The sequence below is a fragment of the Sardina pilchardus genome, chromosome 17, assembly GCF_963854185.1.
Source record: "Sardina pilchardus chromosome 17, fSarPil1.1, whole genome shotgun sequence".
In the NCBI taxonomy this organism is placed as follows: Eukaryota; Metazoa; Chordata; class Actinopteri; order Clupeiformes; family Clupeidae; genus Sardina; species Sardina pilchardus.
This window is the reverse complement of record NC_085010.1, coordinates 1,174,397-1,194,923: the sequence shown is the minus strand read 5'-3', so window position 1 is coordinate 1,194,923 and position 20,527 is coordinate 1,174,397. Positions and strand designations below refer to the sequence as shown.

The 20,527-nt window shown below is 38.8% G+C and overlaps 1 protein-coding gene across 1 annotated transcript in view; it reads right to left on the bottom strand.

Moving 5' to 3' along the window:
• dmd (dystrophin) overlaps positions 1-20,527 on the bottom strand; it is a 168,529-nt gene that overhangs the window by 95,177 nt on the left and 52,825 nt on the right. The window contains exons 25-42 of the mRNA XM_062517487.1: positions 19,597-19,767; positions 16,416-16,598; positions 16,108-16,242; positions 15,354-15,506; positions 13,208-13,369; positions 12,861-12,971; positions 12,011-12,184; positions 11,341-11,496; positions 11,076-11,246; positions 10,604-10,783; positions 10,075-10,197; positions 9,633-9,803; positions 9,114-9,230; positions 8,853-8,987; positions 8,242-8,394; positions 6,397-6,567; positions 1,681-1,791; positions 1,213-1,373 (exon numbers count right to left, since the gene is read on the bottom strand). Coding sequence (XP_062373471.1) covers positions 1,213-1,373; positions 1,681-1,791; positions 6,397-6,567; positions 8,242-8,394; positions 8,853-8,987; positions 9,114-9,230; positions 9,633-9,803; positions 10,075-10,197; positions 10,604-10,783; positions 11,076-11,246; positions 11,341-11,496; positions 12,011-12,184; positions 12,861-12,971; positions 13,208-13,369; positions 15,354-15,506; positions 16,108-16,242; positions 16,416-16,598; positions 19,597-19,767 — 2,738 coding nt within the window. The remainder of the gene's footprint in view (positions 1-1,212; positions 1,374-1,680; positions 1,792-6,396; positions 6,568-8,241; positions 8,395-8,852; positions 8,988-9,113; positions 9,231-9,632; positions 9,804-10,074; positions 10,198-10,603; positions 10,784-11,075; positions 11,247-11,340; positions 11,497-12,010; positions 12,185-12,860; positions 12,972-13,207; positions 13,370-15,353; positions 15,507-16,107; positions 16,243-16,415; positions 16,599-19,596; positions 19,768-20,527) is intronic.

Below are 20,527 nucleotides of genomic sequence, written 5' to 3'. Positions count from 1 at the left end.
TTTGAAGAGATGAGTATAGGGCCAGTTTAGAGGAGGGTATAGTGTTTGATTGTTTGATGCGGTTGGGGAGGGTGTTCCAGAGGGAGAAATTATGCATTATGCATTAATACATAAACATTTAACCTTCTTTTTAGAACAGAAACCAAGGTATTTTTCTTCTACACTGTTTGCATCATTACTTGCAGGCAACATATAAACTGTAATCGGTCTCTATATGTCTTATTGCTTGTTAGTGCAGATAGTACCCTGCAAAAGTATTGGTACCCCTACATTTTTTTACATTTGAAAAAATTGTTGGAGATTCATCTTAGTCTCACAATGAAAACAATGAGTAAAAATCCAACGCACGGAAATGCAAGGAAAAGGCAAGGAAATAAATGTATTGTAAAAAAGAAAAAAAACCTGATGAAGAAACAATTGTTACAAAAGCAGTAAAGCACATGTGCCGAGATTATTGACACCCCTGTATTTGAATTTCAAGTATTAAAACAGTTATCAGTCTTCATCTCATAAAGTTGGAGAATACAAGGCAATTTGACAAAAGACTGACGTTTCGACGCACTGCATCTTCCTCAGAGACAAAAACTCTTGACTCTGAGGAAGACGCAGTGCGTCGAAACGTCAGTCTTTTGAGCACCACAATAAAAGCTATTAAGTAATCTGAGTGCTCCGGCCATCTCTGGGTTAGTCTATTTGAAGTATCCCAGCCAGCGTTTGAAATGTTTCCATTACTTGATTGACAAGGGATTTTTTCCCCCAACAAATAATTTACTTGGATTGGATTATTTATTTATTTTTTTTTCATTGTGGGATTATGCTAATTAATTAAAAATTGAGCTCAATGCAAATCAAAGCCAATCTCTAGCCATGGTGAAGACTATGTGATGATGTGGGGCTATGTGTGTGTGTGTGTGTGTGTGTGTGTGTGTGTGTGCGCGGGCATTTGTTTGTGTGTGTGTGTATTTGACTTTTTTTTACTGGGGGGAAGGGGGGCACAAATCGCTGTCATCTTGGATGCAATGTTTTGAGTAGCTATTTAACGAAAACTGCATTTTTCAGCTTTTGAGGGGCCAAGTTTCGGGAGAGTGACCCTGGAGACTTAGTGGGACTACATGCCCTCCAAGTTTCATTACAATTCCACCATGGCAATACAATACAATACACTGCATTCCTAAAAAAAATATTTGTTACAGCCTGGGAAAAACAACTTACGTCAGTCTGTCGTGGTACAATTTTTTTAGGTTGTCCCAGTTGACAGACAGAAGATGATGAAGATTATTTTCATGGGCACTGGCAGCACCAATATCAACCCCTTTCCTGTCCAAAGCCACAGTCACAGGACTCTCCAACTTTTCAATATTACATTTCACCTCCTGATTGGCAAAATATACAAAGAAGTTGGTAACATTTTATAACAACTACACACAATTCATAATTAAATAAGCATTTGCAAACTATATGTAAATAGTTTATTCATCATTTGGGGAGCTGGGCTAGCATGCAGTTTCCTGAAAAGTTGGGGGTTCAATTCCCGGGTTCAACTGTTGTGACACTGGCCTTTAATTTAATTGATGTGTGAACGTTGACATGGACAAAACTGTTGTAAATGTAACCTTCACTACTCATTTGTAAATCTATATGGCTCTGGAATTTACCATAGAAGACACGGATTAAACTGACCTCTAGGCATTTTTCCTGTTTTGGTAAGCAGGAAAATGTCGCTCTCCAGTATTCAGGTGAATTTAACATGGCATCTGTCTCAGCAACAGACTGCAGCAGATCATGAAGCTCCTGCAATAATCATAGAGCAAGCACAGTTTGAAATGTAAATACTGCTGTACATCATTCTGAGAAAAACTACAACTAACTTTCCAACAGCATTTAATACATCATTAAATAACACATTAAACATTCATGCTGTCTACTAAATGCCATGCAATGTCATACCCTTTGAACTGAGCAGCAACATTATGTGGAAATTTTTGGATATTATTGACATATATTGGATATTATTGACATAATATTAATATTATTTTGATGTAACTATGTCACAAACTTAGAGACAATCTAAAGGCATAATATCCACTACTCCTAACAACATGAAATTACAGTTTGTTAGATGGATGGTTGGGTGAATAGATGGATAACTTCAGTGTGTAATCACATTTTTTGATGGTAGTATTATTTCATTTTTGTTATATTTACTTACAAAAAAATTATAATGGTTTGAAAGTCACTCTGGATTAAAGCATCTGATGAATATACAATGGTATCTTGTATGTATGTGACAATTAAAAATCCTTGAATCTTTGAATGCATGTATAACCCTGCTGTATGTTGCTGTATGTTGTCCATGGTAGCAATCCCCTTTGATTTGTATTGAGCTCAAATGAGCCTCAAACAGTAAATAATAGTCAACTTTAGCATGGTATCAAATACATGTGCTCCCCACTGTATATGAATTCATCAGCTTGTTTGTCATACTCTCTGCTCCTCTCCCTTTCATTTATCTGTCCCTCTACTTTGAATTGACCTTGGAATTGGTGGTGTTGCTAAAATCCAAGTGAGTGTGATGTCAAGTGTGAAATTCTTTGTATGTGAAATATTAAGTGATATAATAAAATTTATTATTATTATCATTATTATTATTATTATACAAAACATGACATGTAGTGGGTCTTGACCTCAACAACATGGCACTGTGCCTGCATGCTAGCATACTGATCTAGTATACACAGTCCCAAAACAGAAAAAATGGGACGTAATGTAAAATGTGAATAAAAACAGAATACAGACAACATATCAAATTACAAATTTGACTATTTCAGGGAAATATGTTCACTTTGAATTTGTTGTAAATAAAATTTCAGCAAGGTCTACTTTCTTCACCCTTTTTACTGAGTGCACTTGTAGCTACAGTACCCGCCAGAATTATTGGCACCCCTAGTAAAGTTGACTAAGTTGTCTTTTGGTGATTTCTCACAAATAAACAAAACAATATATAACAAAAACATGTATGCCAATTATTCACAACCCTAGAAATCCTTACATACAGAATGAAGGAAGGAATGATTCCATATTCAACTTCTCTAAGTTAATCATAGAAATCAAAGAGAACGATTAGTGTGCTATCTCAGCAAAATGTCAGAAACGGAACCAACATCTTGCTTCATCTCTTGAGAAACAATTGTTTTTAGTTCTAGTGTTGGCAAGAAACATACAGCAGTAAGCAGTACAGCAGTATGTGGACTGCTGGCATGACCATCTGAAGAAGCTGGTCATGCTGGTGAACAGCCTGCCAAACTTGACATTGTTGGTGTAAGATGGTCATGCTGGTTTGCTAGAATGACCAACATAAGCTGGAATGGCAAATTAAACCAGCATTGTAAGACCAGCAACAAGCAAAACCAGCTAAATTACCAAGCTGCGTAAACCAGCTAGACCAGCAAAAGTCTTGCAGAAATATACCTTCAGCTGGTCAACCATCATGGAGTTGTCAAATGAGCAGGTCAACAAGCTGGTCAACCAGTAAACAACCTTATGCGTGTCAGGCTGTTTTTTTTCCAGCAGATGTGTAACATAAGTATATATCTGCAACAGCTTTTTTGACTATTATTGTAGGCTACAGAATTATATCTTTTTGGGCTTGCACCAGATTTAATGTAGCCCACTGGCATTGGCAACAATATTTACTGACCCTGAACAGGCTACTAAAAATGTGCATTACCCTATATTAACAGTAGGACAGTATAACTAAGAATGCCATAAGTCTTTAGAGTTACAGAAATAATCAAGGTGATATGCGAGGCAAAAGCTTCATGTGGGAAGCAAATCTGAGGCCAAGTTGTGATGGCCTCCTTTAGAGTACCATCCTGCTATGTGTTACACCTTCACAAAATGCAGATGCGGCTCTAAGGGCCCTATCATGACAGTCTAAAATGCATGATCATTAGTGACAAGCTTATGTCATTTGAATGGAATGTCCAGTCAACATTGGGAGTGTTTATGTCATCAAATGTCGGGCTGATGACGCAACATGGTGTTCCTATGTTTCTTAATCAGTTGTGTGTGTTTTGGGCATAACATCACCAGTGGTTCTCAAAGTGTGGGGCGTGCCCCACTAGTGGGGAATAGAGAAATGATGCTGGGGCACAACGACTGGAGGAAATTAGTTTCCTGTGCCTATTTTTAATAATGCCCTCCTATTTTGAAAAGGAAGATCATAGATTAAAGAAAAATTGCCACACACAAACATTAGCCATAAACAGCAACATATGAACTAAAAAACATCTGATCCAGCAGACTGGATCCAGAGACCCGGAAATGCAGCGTGGAACCAAAATGCAATAAATAAAATAAAACACTTTAACGTCAACATTCTTCTAGGTTGATCAGGGGTTAGGTGGGGCTTGAAAATCCCGAGAAAAACACTACCCCAATTATGTTCGAATGACTGAATACATTTTTATATATATATATATATATATATATATAATATATAAATAATAATGAATAAAAATGATTTTTAGATAAGGCACCAGGGGAGAGAGGGGTCCTTAGGTCATTAATTGCCATACCCCTTGGTGTGTTGGGCATGGTAAAAAACTGTTATTTGTTTAACTGTTTTATTTTATTATTTGTTGCATCAAAAGAAAGGATCTATGGAGAAAGCTATAAACCTGACTTCACTTCACTCTGCAATACCTGGAAACAAACTATTCAGACACATGTATCCTGTTCGTGGACTTCAGCTCAGCCATTAATCCTCTCACACTCTTTCCAGGCTTCAAGGCATCAACATTAACTCAGCTCTGGTTAAGTGAAACCTTGACTTTCTTGGGAACAGAACTCCATTTAACCAGGGTTATGACACCACTAGCACTAAGCTACTCAATAGTAATGGAAAGTTATAGACCTAAATGTATTGAATGTACTGGGCTGATCTTGTTGCAGTGGTACATCTGAAAGCTGGAATAAATGTGTTGGGGACACAATTCAATTAGTAAATATTGACTCACTACATACTGCATATTTGTGCGTGCGTGTGTGTGTGTGTGTGTGTGTGTGTGTGTGTGTGTGTGTGTGTGTGTGTGTGTGCTTTTGGATACTTGTTCTTCTGTTATTTCACAGGAACTGAGCAACATAAAGAGCAACTGATGAATGATCTGTACCTGTAATTAAGCTTGTAAACTTTGCAAACTTTTGTTTGTGTGTATTTCTACATTGCAAATGGGCACTGTGTCTGGTTGCACTCTTATTGTCTATAACTGGCTGTGATACTCCAGGCAATATGCTGGTACTGTATATGGGTACAGTATACTGACAAATCGTTTGGGGTGTTCTTACAGAAACCCCCTTGTTTGACAACTATGAATGATTCTGAGAATTCACTATCACAAAAAGTAAGACACAGATAATACTTGTGCTGCCATTTTTATTATCATATTCACTAAATCCATGACTTCATGTTTCACTGAGGTATAATAAAGGCCAAATGCCTTCTGTCATTCTTGAGCATGGGAAAGACAAGAGCTGGTGTGCATTATCTGGAGTGTAAAATGTGGTGGAGGGTGTGGAAGAGGGCATGGGATATGTCAATAACTGTAAACACTGGTGTCAGTCAATGAAATCAGATGGCTCTGTTGTAGGTTGATTGATAAAAACAGGTCTGGTTTTAATGCAGTGTCATCTTAGGACCAAAAGACCACAGCCATCCAATATTGTTTGTCAGCTAGTTTGCAAATATTTCTCTGGAATATTTCTCTGAATATTTTAATGATATTATTATTTTCTGTAGATGATGAACTCCCCAAATACTTCACAATTTCATGTTATGAAGCATTACAAGGACATGTTATCATCATTTGTCCCCACAGGTTACACAGAGTAATGATACTCAACCTCTCTGGGATGCTTTGTCATACCCAATCTTGTTGCCAGTAATTAGCTTTGAAACATTCATACTATTACACAACTTTTCACTACCCCTTCCTAACTTTTTTGAAACATGTTGCTGGTATCAAATTGAAAATGAACATATATTTTTAATTAAATAGTCAAATTTGTAATTTTGTGTTTTAGTGCTCAATATCAGCATTATGTTTGTTAAAAAACGTAGAACCACGTCATTCAGTACTGCTTCTTAGGTGCAACAACTGCAATTCTAAGATTTGTAATTTCTCTCTTCAGTGTGCTCTTCAGGTTTGTGTTAAAAGTGTATGTGTGTGATTATGTAACATGCATACCAATACAGTAGATATAGAGGACTTCGTCATTTATAGTTTGTCACGAAACAGTTCATGTTTTTGGATGTAAGTGATTTGTTATAATCAGGGAAAGATGTACTATGGTTTAGTAATCCATTGTAGTTTAGGGCATAATGACAGGGACACTCACAATCTGACGGCGAAATGGAGCAAACTTATGCTCCACCTCCTTCCAGCGCCTGTTCAGCTGGAGGAGACTGGGCTCCACCAGCTTGGCAGCACCTGCTTTTGACAGCATTGCTCCCAGCTCACAGACATCACTTAGATCCATTTGTTTCTGATCCAGTGCACTGGCAACCTCCTGATGAACAAAATCACACACGCACACACGCACACACGCGCACACGCGCACACACGCACACACGCACGCACGCACACACACACGCACACGCGCACGCACACACACACACGCTTCAGGGTCAATTCATAATTCATTGCCACCCTCCACGGTACAGAAAATGACATACCAGCTCTTCTGCAATGTCACACCAGCCTTCACACCTGCAAAGGATTATCAAGTTTGACTGAAAATAATGAGAAAGCCCTTAAAAATGTATATGGTACTACATTTTATTTAAGAATCCTTAAGAATTCTTTTGATAGTCCCACCAGGATTTTGTGATGCCACCAAATGTATGACTCTCCCCTTGCAGTTCTCTCTTTTTCCCACCAGACTTCAGCAAAAAGGAGTCATGGAATATCTAAGCAATTGTTTGCCAACTTTTGGTCAAAACAATCACTTCAAGCCATAGCAAGAATGTAGCAGGATCACAATTTGTACGATTTCCTACAAAATGTAAATAAAAATCATTGCAATTCTGAGAGCAATTTCTCTGAATTTTACACTTGTTCTGAACTTTGCAGCCTTTTGGCAACAACAATCACAAAATCCTGGTTGGTCTGTACAATTGATTCACATTTCTCCCACAAGTGTGCTATCACTGCTATAACACTGGTCATGAGGGATGTAACGATTCATGCAGGAAACAAGTCAGTTGACCCTGATTAGCTGAATGTCACTGTGATCATCTGAAACACAGAGAAATCTGAATTACACAGAGGGCTGGGTGGTGACAATAAGATGGGAAAACATAGAATCATACACATGCATGTTACAGTAACTGTGATTGCAACTAAGCACAAAAATCACGGTGTGAAAGAGATGTTTTAATGAGAGATGTATCAAGGAGTATCTGGACAAAGTAAGGTTACATCCACACTATTCTGTTTTCCTTTGAATTCCCCTTTACGTTTTCTACACAACTCTGCCATTTTTGAGCTCCTGAAACAGAATGTTTTGAAAACACTGTCGGCCCCAATATTCATTTGAATGAATACAAGGGGAGATTGTAGCTTCCCAAAGTGGAGCACTGCCTTTGCACAAACAACCTTCTTCCTTAGAGCCACGAAAGAGGAAGGCTGAAGGTAAAAAAGTGGATCTTAAGCACTCAGTCTTGTAAGCACTAATGTCAATATGCTGTACTCTATATGGTGTACAATATTGCTACTCTTTTTTAAAAATAAAACTTTTTTTATTTTAAATTGTGTGCGTGTGTGTGTCTCATTGTTTTCTTCTTGCGCAGGGACTGCTGATGGAAATGAGCTTTGAGCTAAATCTGGTAGAAAGCATATCTTCTCTTTATGTGATGAATGTATTTTGTACATGGTCACTGAAAGTATAAACTAAAACTTTGCTTTTAAACGTGAACAGTAAATCCACAAGAGTCTGAAAACTATGACTCATGTTCCCTTCCTTAATGGATCTGGCCATTAAGTGTTTCTTGACTCTGCATGACTTGCGCAATAATACATCTAGCTTGTCAATTTGTCTCAATCTTCTACTCCATCCCCTACTTTTGTGTATGTAAATGAGTGTGCGTTGTGTGTGTTTGCTTTGGTGTATAAGTGGGCTTGAGATGTATTTAATTGTCTCTGTGAAGAAGCATTTCTTTGAATAGTCTCTATGTGTGAGTACCTTCACCCTTGTCACTTCAGGTGGATCCGGAAACTCGGCCACAGTTTTCTCAATATCGTCCAACCACTGGAACAGATCATGTGATCTTCTGCGGTACTGATACCACTGAGGAGCGATGGCAAGAGCCTTGTGCTTCCTTGCCAATCGCAGATCCTAGACATGGAATATATAATAGATAAATCAAATGTGTTTTTCTTTTTTTCAATTATTCAGATACTGTTTCTTACTTAAGATCATACCTTCAAATAGTTCAGTTCAGTAAAAACGCAATCAATCAGAAACACAAAAGTAAGCATCTATTTATGATACCATAAAACTTGCCCATGTGACCACTATGGGCAGAGTGCTCTATGACAAACTCAAACCAGTCTACAAGGGAAGTCCTTTGTTAAAGCAGTCTTATAAAGGAGGAATCCAGCGAGTTTTCACATAGATCATTTCTCAAGGTCACCGAGTACGAAACAAATCTTGAGAAACCAAGAAACGGAGGTCTTTGTGAAAACTCGTCAGACTTACTATGGACCGCGGGGATCATGTTGCTGAGAGGAGAAGGACAAATTAATGATATCACGTGACTATCAACTTTATGTACAGTATATGTGCATATGTACCTTCACAGTATCATATTTGCTGCTGAGCTGTGAGTGTTTGTTGTGGACGGCTTCTCTGCGATCCTGGTCTTTAATTCTGTTCTGCAAACTCTGTCCTTTCAGCAATAGGTCCTGCACAGCCCCTTCCTCACAGTCCTGAAAATATGATACACACAAACATATACAGTACAGGTACCACCAGACCTACAACACCAGTTTCTCTCTCTCACACATTCACTAAGACACACACACACAAACACACACACACACACACACACACACCTTATCTTCTTGAAAATCCTCTTCTTTTAGATTTTCACCATATTCCACCTCTTCTCCCAACAGATTTAGCCAAATCAGAGCCTCACTGTGATACTGCTCCAGCTCCCGAGCAGACACCTTACCATAAATACAAATACATGTTGGAGCCAGACATTTAAGTAATTAATTAAAGCTATGTCAGCCAGTATTAGCTTTCAAAAGTACTATTTACACATGAAAATATAAAATATATCTTTGACATACTCTTTATGTATAACTTATAGTGCCAGCATGACACAAAACTCTCTCGATAAATGTTTACCACATATGATTATATAATAATATGGAAGTTTAAAAACTTGTTAAAAAAAGTAAAGTTTATATGATGCTTGGCAAATGGGCAGACACAAAAATATTGAAATGGAATAGATTACAGGTCCCAAAATTAATCAAATGAATTGCATGACTGAATTTTAAAGTTTGTGAGGACAAGATGTCTAAAGTATGTCTAAAGTACAGCAGTGATGTGAGTGCAGATACCTGTCCATCAGTAATTCTCTGAGCAACAGCATGAAAGTGTTGATTAAGTTGATCAACTTTGGGTTGCACTGTGGCCTGACAGTGTTCGCCATGGTTTTTGATCAGGTCATCAGCAAGGTCATTGAAAGCCTCTACTTTACCATGCATGTTATCGAGTTCCATACGCAGTTTCTAAAGAAAAAAAAAAGTTGAGTCAAGGTCATGTCTCTACGTGTGTTTACAGACAGCTGTACCAATCCAGGCTGGGTGGCAAGAACTACCAGGGGCAGTGCAGGAGAGGAGTTGCAAAGGTGTCTGTCAAGTTGAACAGTTCCTTCTTGTGCATACAGTCAATACAGTCCATTGGGCATACAGACAAAATGAAATCTGAATATCTAAAAGGTGTGCACAGCCACTTTCAAAATTGTGAACACAATTATAGATATGCCGCAGCCAAACACACCATAAACAGATGTTCATCACCCCCCTGCAGCTCTGACTCATCCATTTGTTTCTCCGCCTGATCCATCCAAGCAGTGATCTCTGCCATGTTCTCCTCTAGAATGGCCATCTGCCTCTGATAGTCCTGAGGAGACAGACATTGGATTATATTACTCTAACACATACAAAGTCATCGTTTTCTAACACAGTGCACACACACTGGTGCAACAAATGGCCTATGCACAGTCATAAGAAAGCATAAATATACGGAATGGGGTAGTTGGGTAACACCCTATGTATGGACAAAACCATTTATCAATGTTTGGATTATTGCTCTTTTTAATTCTACTGGAAGATTGCCAACCAACCAATGATCAATGTGAAAAGTAATGATTGATTCTTAATCTTTGATAAATGATTTTATCCTTCACAAATGACTTAAAGCCTAATTCAGTATGTAAAGTTGTCTCCAAGCCATAACATGCAGTCATGTGATTCATCAAGATAATCTTGCCATAATGGCCTATACACATATCACCTGTGAGACCTACCTGTAGTAGATTAAGCCACTCCTCACTTCGAGATGTAACAGCAATCCAGTTGCAGTTAAGCAAGCTGACTTTATCTTCCACCAGACACTCCTGACCCTTCAACACAAGCTTAAGAGCCTCTGCCAGTTCACGTACCACAGCCAAGTGTGGCTGTTTCTTCTCTGTTTCATCATGGGTTGCCTACAAAAAGAACACCATGATTGAGGTCTTCTCAGATCTGTTCAATTATATGCCATTTTCCATACTGGGGGGTACAAATACACAAGTGTGTAGTTTATTCTAATAAATATAGTATAGATTTGCAGCTCCTGATATGCCGGTATGTTTAAGTAGAGCACCTAAAAACTTACATGGGCATATTACAACTCACTCAGCAGCAACAGTTGTACATAATGCCCACAGCAGCTCCTATACAGTAGTAATGGCTAAAATGGCTAAAATGGCTAAATAAATTAGCTAAAAATCCTTGCACCTTTGCCCAGGCCAGTTCTGCTTCCAGGTTTTTAGGCATCCCATCCACTGCTGAGCGACGTGTGAGTTCAGCATCTGTGGTTGCCAACCACTCAGTCAGGCAGTTCAACTCCTTCCGCAGTTTTCGTGACAACTTCAGACTCTTCTCAAGCTCCTGCTTCCCTTCCGTCACCTGATAATCAAGCCACCCACATTACATCATAACAACACGTAACCACATTACAATGTGTTTTTACTTGCAGTGTAATTCACTGCTGTCCACTGACCTGTGCTCCCAGCTGGTTGTATAGAAGCTTGAGTGCTGTAAGTCGTTCGTCAAGTTCTTTTGGTTTCTCTGTCTGTTGGCGCTGAACCACCTGCCTCCCTATCTTAATCACGGCTTCCACTTCTCCCTTCACCTCACTGAGACTTTTATACAGCTTCTGTAGAAATAAGAGCATTTCATAGTCTTGAGAGTGTGAAGGAGAGGACCAGAGATTGACTATAGAGGGATGTTTAGAGCAATGCAACCACTTATAAAATATGATACTTGTAGTGTACACTACCAGTCAAACAATTTGCACCAAACCGTTCAGTGTTCATTTATGTTAATTGCTGGAGGGTTGTTATGTGAATAACATAAAATAACATAAGATAACAATAAGATGAAAACATAAAAAAGTATCCATTACAAAATTGGAAAAACAGAGAATGTGACCATGCATGTCTTAAATGGAATACTATTAACTGGTTGTATAGCCTTGGATAAACATTGATCCACTTCTAAAGCCCAAAAAGTTAATTGGATTCACCAGTGTACAACACAATTTTAGATGCATCAGAAACAAAATACAACTGAATGAATGTCACATAATGTGCCATGTCACATGACTGAATGAGAATATTTTGCCTATTGCTACACATCAACCTGCTTAATGATATATCCTCAATTCTCACCATGCACTCATCAAGTTGTGCTTGCAACACATCTTGTTCTATGCTGTGGACTGTAAAAACGCCAGACTGTGCCTTGACCGCGGCAAGGGCATTCTCACATTGCTTGAGTCTCTGGTCAAAGTTGGCTGGCTTCTGGAACAACCTAAATTTTGCATTTACTTCATCCAACCTTTTCTGTAAGAAAAACAGTAAATTGGGAATTAAATGGTATAAAACACACGCACACGCACACACACACACACACACACACACACACACACACACACACACACACACACACACACACACACACACACACACACACACAATCAGCTGTGACATTGTTACTAGGTGTAACACATCACATCCGGCTTGCTCTTGGACCAGTATCATCCTTTGGCTATTGTTATTGGGGGGAAATTATAGCTAAATGACAAATTCCAATCGACCTTTTTCTAAATGATTTCCAAGCTAAAAAAAATCTACTTGGCCACACCTTAGATTATTGATTGATGCATTTACTGGATTAAAGGCGCTCTAAGTGATGTTGGGTAACGCTACTTCTGTTGACGTTCAAATAAAACAGAAAGCTAGCTCGCTACTCTCCCTATCTCCCGTGCAATTAAAACTCTCCTAAATGTGCATCTCGCTCGTGATTGAAGCCTGGGCACAGGCAGCTAGGGGATGGTGAGGTGATGTTTGCTGTATGTGACAAAAAATTGTATACAGTAGGTTACAAACCGTGCAACATCGCTTAGAGCGCCTTTAGGTTCAACAAGTGTTGAAAGAGTTGGACTTTCCTAAATGTTGGCATTTTGGTGTATGAGGATTCTCAAATGTTTGAAAATTTGTTTGGCCTAAATCTACTCACACATGTGACATCCAGATGTCCTTTAATGCAATCAGAGAACTCAGTTTCTTTCAGCCTCGTTTTCATGTCATTCAGAGTCCCCTCATGGTCCGCAAGGTCTGTCTGGATTTTCTGTAGGAGGTTTGTTATTACATTATGGTCATAATGCAGTATGGTATACTTTCCCAAATGTGTATAGAGCAGTGCATCATTTGCATGACCCTTACTCTACTATGAAGAAAAGTGGATCACACATGTTTTGTATGACTGATGTGTGCATAGGGCTAACATGTACTACACAGATTATCTCAACAGCTATCAATTGCTCATCTTACAAGAACTATGGACACACTAAAAGACAAACTTACCTGTGCCTCCTGTGGAATTTGTGCGGCATCAATATGATCGCTGAGGTAAGCAGTAAGGTGTCGGTCTGTGGCATTTAGAGAGTCATTGATTCTTTGCAGAGTCTTATCATTTTCCTGTGCCCACTGAATACGGCGCTCAAGCTCCTGCTGACGATATACCATCTAATAAAAGAAATGATACAATTCAGAGCCAAACGGCTACAAACAATATATTGCACATGTGAAATCATAGCAGTCACTCACACATATGCAAAATCCCCTCCCCCCAGACCCACAGATACACACAAAACTTGTCCTACAATATTCCTGTCTCAAATATAATCATAGCTCATACCTGTAGTGTTGGGTACCTCATGTTTCAGTAGTTATTCAACAAGTAACACAGTATTGACCTTACACAATATAAAGAGGAAAAAATCTGCTCATTGACCAGCGCAGTGCTTCTTCTCCACTTAGGTGTTATATCATCCTCAGCTTCTAGCCTAACCACACCCCCAACACACACACACACACACACACACACACACACACACACACACACACACACACACACACACACACACACACACACACACACACACACACACACACACACACACACACTTAGGGACTAATCCTAGCTATCTTTAGCTCCGATAATCATTAGCTGATAATCATTAGCTTTTTTTACAGACACCGCCCTCATCTCCAGCGGAGTCAAATACAGCAAACAGTTCAAGCTCGCATTTTCAAAAATCAGTTAAAGAAGTACCTGGTTTCTATGCAGAAACTGCTGACATTCTCATGCACCCTCCCCTATGGCAACCTGAATCAGATTAGCAATATGCTGAACACTTACAGTACGAGACTGAACTCATATGAGCTCAGTCTGCTGCTGCTGCAACCAATCACACCCTGTGATACACTCTGTCATTTTGTGTTACTATTGTTATTCATCCTTGAATGGTGGATTATCTTGCCTAGACCAGTTATCAAAGTTGAAAATAAGATCTTTTCCTTTTCTGGCCCATTTCTCCTCAAAATAACTACGCTCAACTTAACATCAGTATATGTTTTAACCATTTTCTCAAACTTATTTTCCTAATAAATAACACTAGATATAGAATGTACTGGTCTTTATTTGTCTGAATAGATCACCAATTGAGTTAACAATAACAACTAAAAGAAAATGTGCTTCGCTTATAAATGAGCCTTTACATATCTGAAATTTGTCTCATACTCACAAACACTTGTGTTCCATCAACAAGCTCAACTATTTCCTCGCCTTTATAAATGAGGAGGATACTGACTATGCCACTACACATCCTTGTGGCTTTCGTACAGTGTTATGACTGGAATAAATCATATAAGCCATTTATCTTTCAAGAGTATTATGTATTACTGCCATCACATGACTATGCCAGCTAAAGGACATTCTGTGAATGTTTATCTGTCTGTCGACAGTCAAACCTATACACAGTTCATGAATCAATCATTACATTCAGTGCTTTTAGTATGCCCCCCAAATGTACATACACCAGGCTATCACGAAGCTGAGCTACAGAAAGTCCCACCTTCCTTACTGTTGCTTCTTGCTACTGTGGGTTTGACAATTGAAAACTTACTAAGCATTAACACTCACATTTCTGATTGCTAAAAACATGAAAAATGCTGCAGTGGAGGGAGTAATCATCACATTGGCAATGGTTCTGCATGATGTCTGCCAACTAGCTAAGCTACTGTCTGGGTTTTGGGTTCTATCCATCCCATAAACAGTAGAGGTAATGGGATGCCTACTGTACCAGCACACTAGCTAACTTTGTATGTTGAGCTGAACAAACGAACCAACAAAATTCCTTGTGTGGTGGACATTTTAAAATATGGTGCTCCTTTGAGGTAACTTGCATATAAATCCATATTTTGAGGGTACATAGCTTATATGTAGTGATTCTATAAGCATGCACAGTGTCATATTCCCACTCCATGTCCATAGACCAAGATCCCTTGCTTAGCAGCTGACACTAACGTGTTACTAAGGCAGTACAAGAAACTCAGATAGCATACACAGCAGTGCAGTAGCAAACTAAAACTGATACTGAGAGAGTACAAAGCCTCTCATACTGTAACAGTAACAGTGACTTTTAGCTTTCAATAAATACAAAAGTACCCTCTGCATCAGCTCATCCCAGCGAGTGTTGAAAGCCTCCAGCTTGTGTGCGATGAGTTCATCCATGACCCCTCCATCAATCAGTGTTTGAGAGAGCTCCTGGATCTGCGTCCGTCCCTCCTCTGGGTGCTCCCGCACAAATATCTCCAAACCCTATTAAATTGGCATAAAGAGGACACGTGAAATACACATGCCACATATCAACTATAAATATACCTGGTAGAAGAATTCATACAGGACCAGTCAAGGCAAGGCAAGGCAAGAGGGATAACTATATTGTGTGGCGGAATAACATTGGGAGCACTTAGACTCAGCGCAACAATATTCTCACCCCAAAGTGAAACTGAAAGTGCAAGAGTGAGGATATTACTGCGCCACACAATATAGTTATCCCTCTTACCTGCTTAGAAATGCACCACGTTTTATTTTGTCTCACCACACTTGGTCGTGTGACTACTCCTGTAACTGTATTTTAATAGGGAAAACATGGAGGTGTTTGGTCACTTTGTTTGGTCACTAACTTCATCTCTGTTTGAATCCTAATGAATGCATTGGGCTAGCTAAGTGCTATCACCGTAGCGCCGCGCAACAGAGCCAGTGAGTGCACGCATTGAAATGTGAGAGGTATGTATCAACTCGTCTTAGTTAATAATATAAAAAAACGGTGAAGTGTTCCTTTAAGGTGTTGGGAGGGTGGTTTACTGTATGTATTTTCCAAACAGCTACACCTGATGAATAGGGGTGCATACTGTACCTCCAGGGCCTCTGTAAGCTCTTCCACTCCACCTTCAATATTCTCCATTTCATCCAGTTTCCTTTCCAAGTCATCCAGCCAACCATTCTCTTGCTGTAAGTATGCCAGCAGTTCACACCAGCAGGCCCATACCTCCTGTTCTTAGGAACATAGAACATTCTTTCAGAAATCTTGGTACACACACTGGGACTCAGGGACAGCATGCATATCTAACAAGCACATTAACATCTTTGGGAATTATTAAAAGTAACATAACATAATTCTATGAACATCACACCACAGAAATGAGAAAGGTAAAGTATGGGCACCTGCAATGTCTTGTTCTTGCCATTAAGGCGACTACATAGATGCTGGTAGTTTGCTGTCAAGACGTCCAATTCTGCCTTCAAGGAATCGTGGGCAACTGGAGGAGCCTTAGCAATAAAGCTGTTCACCTTGTCTGTTAATAAGTTCACCTTCTGTTCCTTCTGATTTACCTCCTCTTGTGCCCTCTGATGGATGAGACAGAATATTGACATGAGATGCTGAATAAAAAGATTTGTGCACACACACACACACACACACACACACACACACACACACACACACACACACACACACACACACACACACACACACACACACACACACACACACACACACACACACAAGTGATGGCTTATGCTAACAATATTTGGTCATTTTAATTAGGGCTGGGCAACGATTACATTTTTTAATCGTGATTAATCGCATGATTTCCCTGATTAATCATGATTAATCGCATTATTGTACGCAAAACTCAATAATGAATTCAAAACCTGTTTATTTTAAATGTTCTGCCATATGAACGCAAGTGCCATAGCATTTTTTCTGCAAACATTTAACATCAGCATTTTGTTTATACAGTAGCAGTTAAGTAAATGATTTAGTTTAAATCTCAACTTACACAATGTAATCAAAAGAAATACAAATTTAAAGCTTATTGTACACACTTTTTTGGTGTGTGTAGATATTTCCATAATACTTGTTGTAATAAGCCTAGCCTGGTATAATGTCAAAATATTTTTTTTTATTTAGGCCTATAGGGGTGGGTGATATGGGCAAAAAATAATATCTTGATATTTGTTGTGATTTTGACTATAACGATAATTAGTCGATAGGCTATCCTTTAAAAAAATGTTTTTTAAAAGTCTGATTTACTTTACAGCTCATTATTTCTGAGTAGCAACATTACTATTATAATCAATTACCAACCTGTAACTTTTTAACCAAATCAACCAATGCATTGTCACTCTATGACACATTTGTAATTCTGCCCCCACCTGTGTGTGTGGTAATGATGAAGTCAACCAGCTACATTAGAATAGATGGATATAGGGCTAACCAATTTCCCAAGGGAAACTCTGATGCTGAAATTCTTTTCAAACTTTTACTGTAAAACTAAGCAGAACAACAGAGTACATTTCAGTTATTTCCTTCAATGTTTTGTTAGAGTGCAGTCACGTAGGCGATCATTCCAAGTTACAGAATAGAGACCAATGCGTTAGCTTATGGCTAATGTCTATGAGAAATCCCATAGAAATGCTAACGGTTAGCATAATCGATCAAATTAGATATTTAGAGCGAACTTCAGTCCATTTACAGCTTGGGCTACATAGGAAGATGTCTTTGTTTACAACTGAATATTGAAATACTCAAGGCTAATGTTTTCTTTCCATACAACAACGTTACCATGTAGGAAAAAACGACTGTTTAACTTATCAATGCAACACAGTAGCCGCAAATCCAGCGCAAAACATAAACATTAGACGTGCCTGTGACAACGTGCACCGTGAACATGTGACTTGCTCTTGCACTGCTGCAGCCAGTGGCTTCTCTCACTTCTGTTGCACATCTCCTGATTTCGTGAATGTAGGCTATGGAATTTCAATGCGTGATGAGACGCCTGTGACCAGCCTGTGAGCAACAGACTTTTACTGTATTAAATAAATAATAAAAACTGCGTTAATGCGCGATAAAATAATTGTCGGCATTAAATGATTGAGGAGTTAACGTGCTTTTAACGCGTTAACGTGCCCAGCCCTAATTTTAATATTTCATATTGATTTCTAAGTTCTTACAATTGTCTCTAATGTCATTTGTCATTTTGTGGTGTGTAGGTCTTATTAAGTGCCTATCACAAAACATTAGTCTAAGTTCAGCTTTCAGTCTCATGGTTTTAGGCTAGTGGAAAATAGTATCCTGTACTGCAAGGATATGTGGATGCAATTCATTGTGTTTTCTATATCATAAGATAAAATAAATGTTCATAAAATAAATTAACTAACAGGTCAAAGAAAATCTTTCTGGGATCATAGAAGAGATAAGTGTCTCGCAACACTCTTAAAACAAATGTGTTGTCCCTATCTGGACACAGAGATGTGTTAAAAAAAAAAAAAAAGTTTTGCTGTCTTCAATGCAAGTTGAGATGTTTTCAACACATTTGTTTTAAGAGTGAATGTTCATACAAAATGGAAATGGAAAAGCACCATGGTTGATCTTTTATGTCTTCGCATTGTGCAGGCTACACTCACAAATACACTACAAAAACAGAATACAGAAACAGGAAAATCACCAGTTAATAGCCTACTACTTTCCACAGTAGAATCCACATGTGAAAGCCTGGTCATGTTAGACTACCAGTTGTAGTTGTTATTTTGCCTAGGCTACTTAGACTCTGTATAATGAGTCATTTTCTTCTTGGTGGTATAGCTGATCTACAAAGCACAAAAAGGGCAAACATGTACATGCTGAAGGGCAAAAGAAGCATTGTGCTATTTTACATTTGCCTTCTTTGGGCTATGCATAGTGAGCCCTGACAACTTAGCCTACCCCACACACTGGCTTGTCTGCCAGTTCCACCACAAATTGAAGTAGCGCCCTTTTCTTTAACATTTTCACATGCATGTCAGATTACTCCCCTTTGGTGTCAGCCAATCAAATGACAGCATTTCCTCTACTGTCGACCTGTCAATAAAACTAGCCTTGCATCTCAAAGATCGCATAACATTTTGATGGGCTAGTTTCTCAGCAGTGGCGGAATTTTACTCTGCTCTCCTTAGTTATAATGTCTGAAACAGAGAGCATTTAAGTGAGTGTATATGCATGTGTGTTTGTGTGATCATGTGTATTTGTGTGTGTGTGTGTGCATGCATGCATGTGTGTATGTGTTTATGCTTGTGTGTGCGTGCGTGCAAGCGAGTGTGTGTGTGTGTGTTTGTGTGTGAGGGCACGTAAGCACCAATAATAAAAGTCTAGTGGGGCTACATGCCCACCAAGTTTCATGTTTCCATGGGTTTCAGCGACCCGGGAATCATTGACCAAAAATCCATCTAGCTAGTTATTATCCCTAGATAACTAAGTGATATGAAATGGCATAATCTTTTTTGCATATACTGCATATTGAGGGTCAACATATCAGTTTCTTCTGTAGTTTGTTGAATACTACAACGCAGCTTTTGTGTGTTTTACCTTCAGCTCTTCCACACCTCTGTGCAATTCTTCCGGACTCTTGTACTGAAAGTCTCTCTCCAAATAGTCTTCTTCAGCTTGTGTGATCCATTCCTGCATCTCCTGCATTTCTTTCCGAAGGCTCACTGTCTTATCAAGACCCCCTTTAAGAGCAGATTTCTTTGCATATGCCTAAACCAAGGATTACAGACATACTTCAGTAGATGCACAGTGTGAACTTGACAGCAAACCATACACATTTGACAATAAAATCTCTCAAAAGCTACTCTAATGACTTGAGAGTTGTACCCTTTTTAAAGGCCAGTTATTTCATGGATCCAGGATACTATGCATGCTGATAAAGTTCCCTTGGTCTTTTGAACTAAAATTGTCCCACATCATCACAGACCCTTCACCATACCTAGAGATTGGCATGGTGTTTTGTTCAGTTAGCCTATTAGCCTGTTTGATGCTCATTGAGCTCAATGCAAATCAAACCAGCTGATAGGCTAACTGAACAAAACTGTGGCCTTAAAAATAAAATCTGCCTGCCTCTATGCTAACCCTATGCGTTTTTGAAAAGAACATTTATCTATTCATTTATGATAGATTATTCATTCACAAAGATATCTATGATTTCTTATCATAGATTTCTATGTAAGGGGTAATGTATTGTCCACCGGTAATTATTGGAAAATAAGTCCTGACAGGACCCCGACATGCTAACAAAATGAATAGCTCACCACACAGATATGACTTTACAGTTTCAGGTGTTAAGTAGCAAAGTCTCACTAGCTGACTTTCAAAGAAATTACATTGCGCTAAGCGGACCTCTTGTGATATGAAAGACGTGAATCAAAAGCACAAAACCTGTTGCCATTGACAGCAGTCATATACTTTGCAGCGGTAATTATATAGATTTAATGGACCTCCGAACGTTGGGAAGGCCCAT